At 36.4% G+C, this 14,904-nt stretch overlaps 1 protein-coding gene across 7 annotated transcripts in view; it reads left to right on the top strand.

Annotated features, from left to right (window-relative positions):
* Dh31-R (Diuretic hormone 31 Receptor) overlaps positions 1-14,904 on the top strand; it is a 102,534-nt gene that overhangs the window by 85,120 nt on the left and 2,510 nt on the right. For 4 of the 7 annotated variants that reach the window (XM_069040979.1, XM_069040982.1, XM_069040981.1 and 1 more), the window contains exons 8-10: positions 7,478-7,657; positions 7,797-7,920; positions 12,593-12,634. In XM_069040979.1, the coding sequence (XP_068897080.1) occupies positions 7,478-7,657; positions 7,797-7,920; positions 12,593-12,634 (346 nt within the window). The remainder of the gene's footprint in view (positions 1-7,477; positions 7,658-7,796; positions 7,921-12,592; positions 12,635-14,904) is intronic. The other 3 variants (XM_069040984.1, XM_069040986.1, XM_069040985.1) reach the window with 1 other exon arrangement.

Here is a 14,904-nt window from a genome sequence, read left to right on the forward strand (position 1 = left end):
TATGACTCATAGTCCATGAGAAAATCCAACACCTCTAGCAAACTTTCTCGATGACGTCATTTTGCACGTGACACATTGCGCCGTCGTGAACGTGATGTTTTACAGCGTTACTATGGCAACGGCATGTCAATTTGCCCAGTATTTTGTTGACATCTGCTGCATCGTTCTCGATTTCTTCGAATGGGAATCTACAGCCGCAAACAGCAACCAAGCAATCATTTCGCATTTCTTCAGCGTTTATTTGTTCTACACTTGGTGTGTTTATGGGCAAAGTTGTACAATTCGCGTCACGCCTCAGTTTGATAAAGTGCAAATGCGACAGACAAAGCGCACTCATCATGTCCATAAAAATCCACACTCACAGACAGAATTTCGCATTTTTGACTTTATTAAACGAATAACATTTCGCGTTACCACGACTACAAATGGCGAACGAATGTGGACGATCCCACGCTTTCCTCATAAGGCCACAAGTGAAAGTCATGAATCGCGCTTTCCTAATAAAAGTCGTCCTTTCCCACCTCGGGGAGATTCATCCTGCGGTGTCAAATACGTAGTAAAATTTTAATGCGGCCACGAATTAATTGCGCTCAAAACGTTTTTATAACTTAATTACGTTAATTTAATCGATCATTGTAACTGAATAGCTTTTGTTGCGCCAGTTCTCGTGTAAGAGCTTTTTAATTAATTATTTCCAAGTTTAGAATGTTCAGATGTGCGGCTGGGTCACGCGATGTTACCTTGTCGGGAACGACCATGATCTGGAAACTGGAATATCGAAATGTCAAATGAATGTTCAGGGAGTATCTTGTCTCGTACATGACTTAATGGATAATTGAACCAGGACTACAACGGCTGAAGTTTGACTTCACGTCTTAATTGAGGCGAAAGTTGCTCCAACTGGAGGTTTTAATGTTTTAGCGACTCCTGCAAACTCTGACGTTTAGTTGTTTGTCGCTTGTTTATTGATGAAAACACATAAAAAATTCAAACAGTGCAAGAAGTTTTAATCCAATTTTATTTGAATTGTCTGGGGTAGCAGAATTTAAATCGAAAAGTCAACTTTTATTCATTTCAAGCGATTTGTTGATCGATTTTATGATTACTTGATAATAAAGGGTAATAGATATTCTTCTCTAAGTCGTTAAAGAAAAAAGCGTGCAATGATAACGACGACGCAAATTATCAAAATTATAGAAACATTTGTATAAATTAGTTAGATAGTTAACTAAAGAGTAATAAACTGTTTTATTGATTATCATTTTCCCTTCTTACTTTCATGTTCTTTCAATTATTTATCGGCTAACTCTCTTAAGTAATAATTCACTCATAATAACTGTCCCTTTACAATTTTTTTTACAAAACTGGTTTTCGTATTTATTTGCTAAAATGTTATTTACTTAAAATAAAAAAGTATAATCATACTAAAATGATTTAAATAAATTAAGTTAAACTAATTTAAATGTGGGATTCTAGTAGGCGTTGAAAGTTTGCCGACTTTTTCACCAAAAATCGATCTACGATATGCAACTCTCAGAACAAACTGGTTTTACGGGTTGCCTAGCTTGACAAAATTAGTGCTTGACAAATAAAATGAAATAAAAGTAAAATAACGAAATGTATTATTGATAGGTCTCAACACTCTTAACAAATTACTTATTTATTGTACACTTAAAAAGAAGGTCCTCCATTTTGCTCTAAACATCTTCTCACTCTCACGTTCTTATTGCGATCCTACATTCTTTTATAGACAGTCTGTATAATTTAGTAATAATAGTAATAATAATAATAATAATAATAATAATAATAATAATAATAATATATATATAGTAAACACAAACGTAATGTATTAAATTTTTGTAACTTGCTTAAGCTACTATACTCGTGTAAAACAAATTTTAAAGAGGTAAAGGGTTGTATTTTGCAAATTAAAATCATGGGGAAGTTTTTGGAAAAATGACGTTTACAATGTGTAGAATAGATAAAAGGTAAATAAACTATTGGTGAATAACACTTCAAATGTCCTGGTGCCCTTAATTAATTTAAAGAGATGTTTGTTAAGGACCAATCAGAGTCATCTGTCCCCATCCACAGGCTACCAGCACGTAGCACCCTCTTTTAAAAAGTTTTGGTTCTAAACAACAAGAAAGTTTAGTTTTAGCTTTCAACCAAGTCGGATTATTTTTTTTTTATAAATCAGTGTTAATTACTGTTAGAACTTATGCACAATAGATAACCGACAACCTTTACTTTTTCCACAATTTAATTCCCATTATGAAATCGTGCTTTGTACTCAACCTTATAAAATTTAATTTAAAATCCTGTCAAGTTGAAATTCTAATTTCGCAAGTTAGTCGAGAATATAATGTTCCCACTTGTACCAGGAGGAGTAATAGCTGGTCATTGTAATTACTGCAGTCATCAAAACTTTAATGGAACCGGGAAAATTACTCTGGTTTTGACATTTTGCATTATTCGACTACCATGTTAATTATGCCCCAATTAGTGAGCTTCTGCTTAATTGAGAAAGTTAATGTTGTCTAAATGTTGATATACTTAACTAAATTTGTATTGTTACACCCTCCGGGAGGAGCACCAGAAATATGTTAGAGGGATGACATTTTACAAAAGCTTTTCATGTCTGACGTAAATTTGAGGCGACGCAAATGTGAAACAGGGAAATTATATTTGCACGTGTGACACGCCACTTTTCGCTGTGCTTTTGTGAAGGGAGATGTTGGTCGTCTGTTCGCTGTAAGTAACTTTCGAAAAGGCCCATTACACTTGACATAATAAAATCTTTTACCTAAAGAACCTCCCATTTCCTGGCTTCAAGGACCCTGACAATACAAAAGTTTTCTTTTTTATTTACGACTACTAGTAGGCGCCCTTCAAAACACAATACCTACTTTTTTAAGAATTTTCCCCTGTTTTTAAAGGCATATTTAAAAAAGCAAATATTTCAAGGAATTTGCCCTGTTTTTTTAGGTAGAAGGCATACAAACTCATGTAGATAAAGTTTTTAAAAGAAAATTTAATAGATTTTTCAGACGGGGTAAAATACCCTTCCTGTAAAATTGATGTAAAAACTGCCAATGCCACTGCTTTATTCTTTGTCACTGCCGCGCCGTCTTGGTATTTAGGGAATTTTGTACGGTTAGGTTTTTCTTACGTAGTAAATTTTTTCTGTGGTAGTAAATAATCGAAGGTAAAATAACAAGACCTAATTTTTTTATCGCATAAATTTTTCAATTTTACAAAAACTTTTTGCTTTGGCAATTTTACGAGTTGAATTTGGGCATTTTTATTCTGGTTAGGCCCGAGAGCTTTAGCTCGAGGGTATAACCCCCTCCACTAATCATTGCTTTGGAAAGAGCTTTATAGCAACGTCTAAAATTGTTCTAAAACTCAAAGTCCTTTTAACGACTTTTTACTTAGCCGGAGTATAATAGTCCTTGACACCTGTTTTGTCCGATAATTAATAAACTACTTGGAACAAAAATGATCCTCTTAATCCTTGTTTTCTGCGAACTATGAAGCGACATAAATAAAACAACCCACATACGTCATCAGGACAGATTCCTGTTTGCTCAAGCGCGAATCCTAAAACCTGAGCCGGCATTCAACAAATCTCCTTTCTCTTAGACCATCTTTCAATTATTTCCAGCTAATCCTACTTAAATTGTCTGGAAATATGAAAACAAAAAGACACTTTACTGCCAACAAAGGTATTTTGTCGATTTAGGAATGAAACGGAAAGGAAAAGAAGGGATCGAATTTAATTTCCAAGTTAAACGGTTTTAGAGCCCCAAGCTTCGTCATTATAAAAAATAATAATCAACCCTACTGTCCCCATTTTTACAATTATTAAATTACTTCCCTGCGGAGTTATTTTTAGTCGCCCTGTTTGTTTTTTCATCCCGCCATTCCCTCACGAACTATTGACCTTTGTTTCCCTCCCTCTGTGTTTATATTTAATTGGGGCGAATGTTTTCTTTTTTGAAAACAAACAGGATTATTGGCGCTACGGAATTTCCAGAGTTATTGAGTTTTGCAGCATCCCTCGTTTGTCAAATGGTATTTCGGGCACGTTTTCACTCGCCTATTAAATTAACGAGGGCCACGCAACTTTCAGTTTTCAAATCGGGGATGATTTCATTTCCTCGATTAAAATCGTGTGTTTTTCGAAAGATTCTCGCCAGACACAACAATGTCGGAGAGATCGGAGTAATTTAATCCGGGTTGTAACTCCGCGCGCAACTCCCGCCGATTTTTTAAGGACCTTGAAGGAAATCTAAATGGAGCGCTTTTTAGCGTGATGGAAATGGAATTATGAGGTACGCACAAAAAACTTTCCCACTAAGAGGTTCTGCAGATTTATAATAAATAATTTCGCATTTTGACCCGAGAATCTCAAAGCGAGGATATAAATAGGTTTTGTTTCGCCAAGGAATGGTTGAAAAAAATCTTTTGAGGAGAAAATAGAAGACATTATTTCATTTGATTGAAATTACAGTTAAGCGCGGTAAATGTTCCATCAAGTCGTAATGACATACTTTACCGCACCGGTGCGGTAAAGTGATACCTTCTCGACTGGGTAATCGGTAAAAGTTATATCCAAAGTTCCTCGTTGTATGCGATTAAGCCGCGAAACTCCGGATTGAAGTCACGCCGCTGTAAATATTTCCTCTTGTGAAGGAAGAGATTAGATCCTGTAGACAGGAGCAAGTTTCCTTCTTATCGCGCCAGATAGGAACTAACACCCCAATCTAGTGCCTCCAGCAGAACGTATAATAACCCAATCAATCACGAGCTTCATACAATGGGTAAAATAAATACCCCGAACATTCCCCTAATGCCTTGAGATAAATCGGGCGAAAGTGGCGACCTTTCGGACAAGACGAAACGGTGAACTGAAGCACCCTCACGTGATGTGGAAGCAATTAAAGCCGTTGGCGCGCTAAAACAAACAGCTTGATACTTTTCCATTAAAGAGCTAGCATCACCTCCGAGTTAATTTCCCTCTTAATCCGCGTCAAATAAATTAATTCCTTCCTATAGAATCGGCGCATCCTTAAATTTAATCGCATATTCGTCGATAAAACCGTCTTATCTCGGCGGTGTGTCTGACATGTGGAAATCGGAGGCAACAGCAAACAGAGCTTCCAGGTGGCGCGTCACGTACCGGAGTTGCCTATTGTGTACTCTGCACTCCGTACGCTTCATCCATAAAAGAGAGTGGAGAATTTTGTCATGCGGTCTTTATATAAATAAGTTCGTTATCTGGCGCACCTTTGGAGGCGAGGTCGAGCGGAAAAGTGCAGTGTTTTCGGCGTTTCCTCTTTAGAATGTCCCAAACGCTTGTCTCGGCCCCAATTGTAAACAATGAGGCTGGTACTTCACAAAGAAAATCCAATTACTCTCTTTTTCGCGCAACGTAATTATTTGTCTGAGCTTCGCCACGTCAGTCCTCTTAAATTGCGCTTTTACCACTGAAAGCAGTCGCGTTGTGTTTCAACAAGGCATGATACGACTCAACAGTTCTATAGATAACTCTTAAAGTTTAAGCCACAAGCTAAAAGTTAAATTGGTTCAGTAATTAAGCTCAACGCCTGATCTTGCTCACCTGATCTTTAACACCAAAGTTTTTCAAGGACACAAAGTTGAGTCTCGACCTGTAATGGTTTCGTCTAAACGAAATTTGCATAAGTCGACTGTGGTGTTGGCAGTATTGGTTTTGATAAACGGGCTACACGCGATCATCTTGTCGGAGAGATAAACCACCTTGATGTCTTAGTACAAATTTCATCAAGAGGTGAGCTACGTGAACAAAAATATTAAAAATAAACCGGATTAGTTGATTTACCTTTACATCTCCAAGTCGTGCTCTAATCGCAAACAATGGATTTGGCATTTGAAAAAGGAAATTCAATTACTCTCCATTCCGCAAACGTAATTATTTATCTGAGCCTTTGCTTGTCTTAAATTGCGCTTTTACGGCTAAAAGCATCTCTCTTAGAGTTTATAATTTCACTGTATCCGCCTCCGTGAAATCTAGTATTTCACGCGAGTATAGATTTTCGATTGGATTGACCACCAGACGAGTTCTAATATAATTAAGGATTTTTTTAGGGGAGGTAAACACTATTGTCAGTTTGCAGTCCTAAGAAGAGAGGCGGCTCTGTAGATAATTCAAGTGCACTCTGAAAGTTTGGATGAGCATCAGACACCTTCCTCAACCACAAGTCGAAAGTTAAATTGATCAATTAATTAGAGCTTCGACACGTGATCTCGCATCACCTGAATCGTAATGACAGTTAATCAGTTTTTCCTAATAAAAATTCGAATGGAAGCACAAACGAATCACGGCGACAAAAGCGTGTTCGCTGATCAAAATCAAGCGGAATCGATTATACTCCCAAATCCCAGACCGCATCAAACACGATTATATTTCCAATCATCTGAAACCTTATGAGCAAGTCGGGTTCCACTACTTTGTTTGCTCTTGCACACGGAAACCTACAGGGTTAATGACTTTGTTAATGTGGTTTTTCACTATTTATTGGGGGGCGGCATCGAAGCCGTGTTTATTTTTACCAGGTAGACATGATTTATTCGAAAATACTTGAAACGATAATTTCGATAATTTTATGTACATACTCACAAGCGGACGAAAAGCAACTCTTTTTCGGACGCACTTTTTCGGACGCACTTTTTCGGACTCACTTTTTCGGACGCACTTTTACGGACGCACTTTTTTGGACGCACTTTTTTGGACGCATTTTTTCGGACTACTATAAAAGATTGTTAATATGTATATATTAATAAATTTATCTATTTGAAAAAGGTAGATACAAAATAAATTTGTAATTTTTCGAATAATGTCTTTTGCTTTGTAATTCGTGCGGTCGCCTAAAAAATTTAATGTTCACCTCTTCCAAAATGTGCGTTTTCCGCGCCTGTTTCAAGCCTCGGCTGCGCCTCGGTCAGAAAACTCACATTCGGACGAAAAAGATACACTTTTTGGCCTTGGTACACAAATACAAGAATCTCTTTCCTCGTGATCCTACATTAGCAACAGAATAAACATTGTTAATTATTTATTATTATAATGGACTAGAACGAAGTAGTAATATTATTTCAGTTAAATATTCACTCACTAAAAGCAATAAATAGCTATAAATGCAAAGAGGTTTGATTTTAACGGTGGCAATTTTCGAAATATTCCACCTAAATCACGTTTGAGTCGAAATTAAAAACCACAATTGTTAAAGCAGAATCGAAGCACTCCGGAAACAGAATAATAAGTAAGAAAATAACTTCCGTTCCAGTGAACTAGAAATTCCGAAGCTGGGTCTGAATCCCTTTCCAATTAAATTTTTTCGGTCGTTCATTAACGTGTATCTGGCGTGGAATTCTTTTTGGTGGGAAACCAACCGAAACCGTGTACAATTAACGTTCGCTTCTTCTTTTGCAGATGCTGGATCCAAGACGGCCGCTTCAACATAATCCTGATGGTTCCCGTGGTCATTACCGTATCCCTGAACGTGATATTTCTGGTCAACATTGTCAGAGTTCTCTTAATCAAATTGAGAAGGGGCCCTGCTAATGGCGGAACAGGATCGGGAGCTTCCAGGACTTCGCTGCAAGCACTCAGGTAACGGGAATTTATCCCTCAGCAGTCGGTTCGCACAATTCAATTAGAAATTTTTATAAAGTTTGCCGAGCATATTCCCGATTAATTCGCGGCTCGTCCGTTTCGCATGCTAATCAAGTCGGTAAAAATTCTGTTGCAGGGCCACGATGCTGCTGGTGCCACTGTTAGGGCTCAATTTCCTTTTAACCCCTTTCAGGCCGGAGACGAATAACCCCTGGGAGTATGTTTATGAAGTTGTTTCGGCTATGACGGCTTCTCTACAGGTCAGTAGGTCTTAACTTGTGACAGGCGTTGTAATTAATCCGAATACGGTCAGTTAACAGATTACGTTTAATGCGAGCACAGATGGAAATTTTAATCGCTCAACCAGAACCACATACTTTGCCAAATATTAACCATTTTATTTAACTTTTAATTACGTTGTGGAATTAACAAGAACTTTATCTTTTCAACGCTGAATTATCTCATTAAAACAATTCAAATTAGAATAAACAAGATTTATCTACTATCAATACATAAAGTCACACTTTATGACATTCATTTCAATGCCATTACGACCCATTTTACTGCACTAGTGTAGTCAAGTGACATAATTTGTTCTCATTTACTAATTATAGATGCGATACTCGTATCGTAACTTAATATTATAACACACGATATATTTTCTCATTTCGTATCGTAATGTAACACGTTAGGGGACACTTGTATCGTAAATAACTGTTATTGAGTCCATTAACATTTGATCATAAATCATCAGCATAAGATAATTTTTTACTTATTTACATAATTTCTGGTGATGGGAGAATCAGCGTCCGAAAAAGTGCGTCCGAAAAAGTGCGTACGAAAAAGAGTTCCTTTTCGTCCGCTTGCCGTTTTCATCCTGAACTAATTCCTTTGCATAAATATTTGATGAAAATATTATTGTTATGATTACTGACATAACTGGATTATCCCCGAGGGTTGGTGTCTCCAATTAAAATTTGTCTGTCTCGAAGCTAATGACTGTCAATCGAATTAGATCTTTAATTAAACTCCTGCAGGTAACTCTCACATCAGCTGCGTCGTGATGACGACGGAATAAATTGGTATTTGGATAGTTTCATCCCGACGAAAAATCGATGAGGAAAAATATTGCAATAAAAAAAAAAGTCATAAGTTTTCTTTATGCATAGTCATGTCGAGTCTAGCTCATGTTTACCAATCGAAATTTCCCTTTTCTATTCCGGAAGACTGATGTCCTGTTTGTTTAGAAACGCAAAGAATCCTTTAAAATAGTCCAAAAACATGCTTTTCTGCAATTTTTGTATTTTTATTTCGCTAGATCGTTTTATTTTTTCCGACTAATGCATAAAAGTTTCGCCTCTTCGACGCAATTTGAATTTTTAAAATCCTCCGTGACAGCGTTCCTTAATTTCCATCCATAAATCAAGCGTCCTGGCGGTGATTTAAACTTGAACTTGTCCGCCATAAATGTCAGTTTCCCAAGTTTGCAAGATTCTAATCGGTGTGACCTCGTCTGGCCGACACTAAAGACACCTTATCGTTACAAATCAATCATAGACAATGCGGTCACCCATTGGAACCCATTAACCTCCACTCTGCCGCTATTATCTGCCTTAATCAGTCGAAATCCGGGAGCTTTCTTTGACCCGGGCTCTAAAAGCGAGTGTCACGGACATTGTTGCTTAAACCGCAGAGGTCTTCTACGTCGCCTGGAGACCCAGATCAAGACTTCAGTTGGTGATGGACATGCTGCCCAACAAAACTCTACTTGTCCTTTGTCACAGGACCGAAATTAGTAACATTACAATTTGGAGGGTCTCGGACAGGGGAGTATTATCTGATTCTATTTCAGAATGATTGATGGGATTTTGCTGTGCAGCAGCAGAGTATGTGGGTGAAGACAAAAATGTGTTGGTATTTTTAGGTAAACGTAGATGTGGCCTGACAAGACCGCGCGCAGCTCAGAATGAAATCGACGAGAGGCGAGCTCGCTACACCGCAATATACTCGGCACCGTGCACTTCCGTAACTACAGACTCTTCGAAGTCAATAGGGTAGAAATTAATGAAGACAAAACGTTTCTTTCTATCTATTTAATAATTTAAGAGGGTAGTTTTTTACTTTACTCCGAATTCCAGCAAAAAAAACACTAGACAGTTCGCGGATGTAAGGAATTATTTTAAAAATCTATATTTTTAATCCTCCACTTTGTTTGCTTTAACAAATATTACATAAGTATTTCGCGGTGGCAAATTAAAAAAAAAATGCGAAAAGAAGAGAAACAGAGAAACCTTTTTTTCTACGCCCTTTTAAAATCTTAAGGGTTAAGGGTTAGAAATGTGAAAAAATCAATTCTCATTGATACAAAAGAAGTTGAAAAGAACTTGAAAGAAGTTTTTTTCAAGTTTTTTTTTTAATACTGTAAAAAATTATTTTACAGCAATCAAATCATTTAAAAATTATTTATTTAAATAAATTTAAAAAAACTAGTTGCCTTAAGTTTGATTTCAATGACGTTTGAGTTGAAAACGTATCGATAATTCTTACGCAGCTCAGATTGAAATCTAGAGGCGAGCTCACTACACCGCATATACTCGAAATATCAGCACCGTTCAGCTCCCTGACGTCGTATCGTGATGCAACAAGTGCAGACCACGATTGTGAAACAATTAAATAATTCAACCAGTCATATTTGCACTAGAGAAAATTAATTAAGGGTTGGACATCGATTGAATGTGTCGCTTTAGAATTGGGAAACCATGAGGGCAGAATTTTATCAATTTGCAACCACCCCCGTCGTGTACGTCGGACGAAGGGCCAATTTATTAGTCCTAAACGTTCGCATGTTCAGCTGGAATGAAACCGTGTGAATATAAACGATTGGCTGTTTTTCGTGCAGAAGAGCGCGAGAGCTTTTAAATAGAGCAGAGGGTGGCAACAAGAGGTCCAGTCGTGAAAAATGTACACCGAAACATCATTGTTAATCCCCGACTCGCTTCGCTATTTAAAAAATGAAAAACTGGGTCGAGGACTCAATTAAAAATAATAGATTAGAGGGGTATGATAATTTTTTGCGGAGCTGTATAACGAATTAGGATTTGTCGTATGCGTCAGGGGCAATTTTTACGATTTCCCATTTAATCAGTGTGGAGTTGATGTGCGGAGAATTTTACAGTGCAACTAATGAAAAATCGGGCATGGCGTGTGCAAAACGGGAGGCAGTTATGTGTGGCGGCGACATGTTTTGCATCAGCGATATTTTTTGCCGGAATTAGTACAAACATATCCAGGGTGATGATTTATTTTAATGCCAAGTGGAATAAGAGAAGTTTAGCTGTTTGTTGTGACAAAGCACGAGCTTTTAGTCTATTTAGTAGATTGTTAGCAGACGGTTGCGTCGCCAGAACCGTTCTTTAAATGTGAAATCATCACTAATCGGCAAAAACATTAATTTCCAATTATACAGGGTGTCCCAGAATTGGCGAATCAGATTAAAAGGGCATATTCCTTAGTCGTAATGGAGGTGAAAAACGTTCAGAAAAATATCCAGGGTGCAATAGCTTCTTAGTTATGAATTTTTCAAATTGACCAATAGTGTTCAAGCAGTGTAATACGTATGAATAATAAAAATTACTACTAGAATTATGTTGCTAGGCAATTTAAAGTGTTCGTTGAATTTACCTGAAATTAAATTAATTACAAAAAATCTACTGTCCCCTGACCATTTTTTTAACACAATTGATTTCATTTATCACCAACGAAAGCGCACTCTAAATCTGATTCGCGAGTTCTGAGACACCTGTATCTCTCTCTGTGTGAATCGCTTTAATCGGCATGAATAGCACTTATAGCGCTTTGCAAACGTTTTGAATCAGTTTAAACTGTCTGAATAGCACTTATACCGCTTTGAAATCAATTTAAAAGTCACCAAAAATTCAACTGGATGGATAGGCAACCAAACACACGCATGACCTTGAAATGGAAAATTCATCTCCATAAAGACAAGCATGAGGTTTTGCGCTAGAACTAGTTTTATACAGGGTGTCCCTGAAATGCACTGCAAAATTTTAACCACGAGCTACTGGCTACATGTAGAACTCGGAAAAAGTATTTAAAAAATTCTATGTCAAAAAATAAAATGACATTTAATTTTTGAGGTACAATGTTTTTTTATTGCTTTTAGTCTTCTACGTTGTCCCACAACCTCGTAGGTAAAATTTCGGCACATTTTAGAAAACTAAAAGCAATTTAAAAAAATTGTACCTCAAAAATTAAATGTCATTTTATTTTTTGACATAGAATTTTTTAAATATTTTTTCCGAGTTCTACATGAAGCCAGTAGCTCGTGGTTAAAATTTTGCCGTGCATTTCAGGGACACCCTGTATAATTCATAATTATTTATTTTTAGAAAAAATAGTTCTTTACTAGAATTGCAAATTATTCGGTCATACAGGAATCTTTTTATGCCCATCGTTTCATATTTCCTTGAATTTTCTTTTCGCCCCTTTTCATCCCTCCACCATGCATATCATAATGAATAAGTCAATTATCAACCCCTTTTAGCAGCCCGTTTTATCTATTCCTATTATATTTCCAATATTATCAGTAGGCCACACAGCCGAACTTCCTGTTGTAATTGCCGTAATTTCCGGTTAGCTTAATGAAACATTATGCTGATGAGTCTCAATGGATCCCTTTTCTGACATATTCATCATCACTAATTCGTATTTCACATTTATATTTTACACACGGAATTTCCAACAGAAAACCGGCAGCGTCGCATCAAAAGACATTTAATCCGATTTAAATCTTCTCACAACTAAAACTTGAATGCACCTCGCCTATCCTTTCTGTTTCGTATTGTCGATCGTGATATCAAGTTTCCTAATTGTCCTTTGAAGCTTCTACTCAAGATGTTTCTTCTTTTTCAGGGACTGTGCGTTGCGATCCTGTTCTGCTTCTGCAACGGAGAGGTGAGTAATCCACTTTTGTCTAACAAATAACAAAATAATCTAAATGTAGACTGAAATTCGCAGTATTTTATTCCATTATAAATTAAATCGTAAATCCGAGCTTTCCAATTTCATTTAATAATAATAAGCAAGCATTGGTGCGATTAGAGTTAAAATAGCGTTGTTGTAGGAGTCTCGACTAAACAAATATCATCCCAACAATTTGCAGATAACCCTTTCTCTGTGTGGAGTCCCTCGTTGTAAATCCCACGCGTTGCGATAATGGATGACAAAAGGGAAAGGTCGAACTTAAATTTCTCCTAGGACAAAGTAAACAACTTAAAAAGGGAAATATGAACTTAGCCAAATGATTAAATCGATGTGGTGTCGCTGCTGCCTCTGAAGGTCCTAAGCAAACAAATATTTTTCAAATTTGTTGAATAATACAACGATTGATGTGGTCATGGGCCCAGGTGGAAATAAAAGCGATAAAAACCGTCTAAAAATTGTAAATAAAATGAATTAATAGCTATTTTCAATACAAATGAGCAAAGTAAGGCATTTAATCACGAGTACGGAAGGCGATACAAACATTACACTTTGCTCACTAGTGAGAAAATATTTTTTTCTCACTAGTGATTCAAATTGCCATCTTTGCTCACTATTTTCAGTGAGCAAAGACCACTGAAATTCAATGATCATGGAAAAAATATTTTTGGCCTCTCGCTATCTGTCACTTTACCCCACGGAGTGTGTAAACTAACACGAAAATTTTAAGCTCTCAGGGACCTCGAAAAAACTGTTAGCTTATCTTATTATAAATAAAGGCCACTGATACTAAGACAAGATACAGTTCAGTTTTCAAAAATGAAGATACATAAATTAATTGTTTTCGTCTGAAGTTAGATGGCGCCATCTTATGGTGGAAATCGTAAGCATGTCAATCTATTGGAATAATGGAATAACTTTCTGCCATTTCATTTATCAAATGTCAGTCTGTTGACAAGTTTTGCAAAATTAATTCTTACAACAAATTTCAAATTTGAGAAAACGAGTAAGGCGTCGTCGGCCAAAAAGATTAACAAATTACTAATGCGGTAGGCATTTTACATCGCTCGGTTTTTGTTAAAACACTCCCGCTTGGCGGCCATGTTTCAAACAAGAAACCTTGCTCTGTAAAATGTAACTTACCGCATAAATAATCTAAATATGTAACTATTTCTAACTTCACATCTGATATTGTTTGTGGCTTGTTAAGCAGAACACACATTAATTAATTTATTCGTCAAAAATATTCTGCATACTTTGAAATTTATCAATCCGATCTCTCTCCACCACTGTTGACCGAAAAGTTTCGAAAATGCGAAAAGTTCACCAACTAGAGCTTTCAACCAGACTGTATTAGCAAAATGAGAGAAGTAAGAATTTCAATTAGAAGCGTTATTGGTTCGCAACACAGTGTTGACGAGTTGATCTACCCTTTCGAAAAGAATTTCCATAAAAATAAATCTCTTTTCCTTTCTTACGAAGTTGTTTCCATAATTTGTTTATTTTAACGAAACTACCGATCGATCACCATATTCAAATACCCTATATTTCAGCAAGATAAAGTCGTCCTTATTCGACAAGAGTTGCCTTAATTAAGAGGGTCGATTCATGAACTGTCCCATCATTCGATTTATCAACCTTAATGAGGTACCATAAAGCGATACTAATCTTCTAAGTGAAAATGTGACTCTAGTATAAATAAATAAATGTTCAAGGAAAGATAAACACAGTAATTTTCAATTCATCTAGAATTAAATGTAATTAGGAATTATAAAATCGATTTTTGGTTTCATCACCTTACTGAGTTTTATGTACCGAATGATCAAAAAGAAAACATATCAAGCACGTCTGTAAACTTTGCCGAAATCGAAAAGTTGTTTTCTAGGTTAACAACAGTACACCGTTGACGTTTCTTTGACATTTACCACTGGCGTAGCAAATTACTCATTTTTACTAATGTAAAATGTTGCTTTTCTTTATTTTATAAATTTTCTCCATCATCAGATAATAATGATAAAATGCAACACCTGCTTTGATTTGTTTTCTTTTGATCACTTTGTATATATTTTTTAAATTAAAAGGAAGCAAAATGTAAATAAAGTTCCAGTGTGTAAATTATGAATTTGTACTTCCCAGAAAAACGATCGTATTCTGCTCACGTGTAATGTCTACTAAACACTCGGATGATACTCACCTACTACAACTCGTGCGATATAGTTACCATTACACCCTCGATGAATAAT

This window comes from Tenebrio molitor, chromosome 3 (assembly GCF_963966145.1).
Source record: "Tenebrio molitor chromosome 3, icTenMoli1.1, whole genome shotgun sequence".
Taxonomy (NCBI): Eukaryota; Metazoa; Arthropoda; class Insecta; order Coleoptera; family Tenebrionidae; genus Tenebrio; species Tenebrio molitor.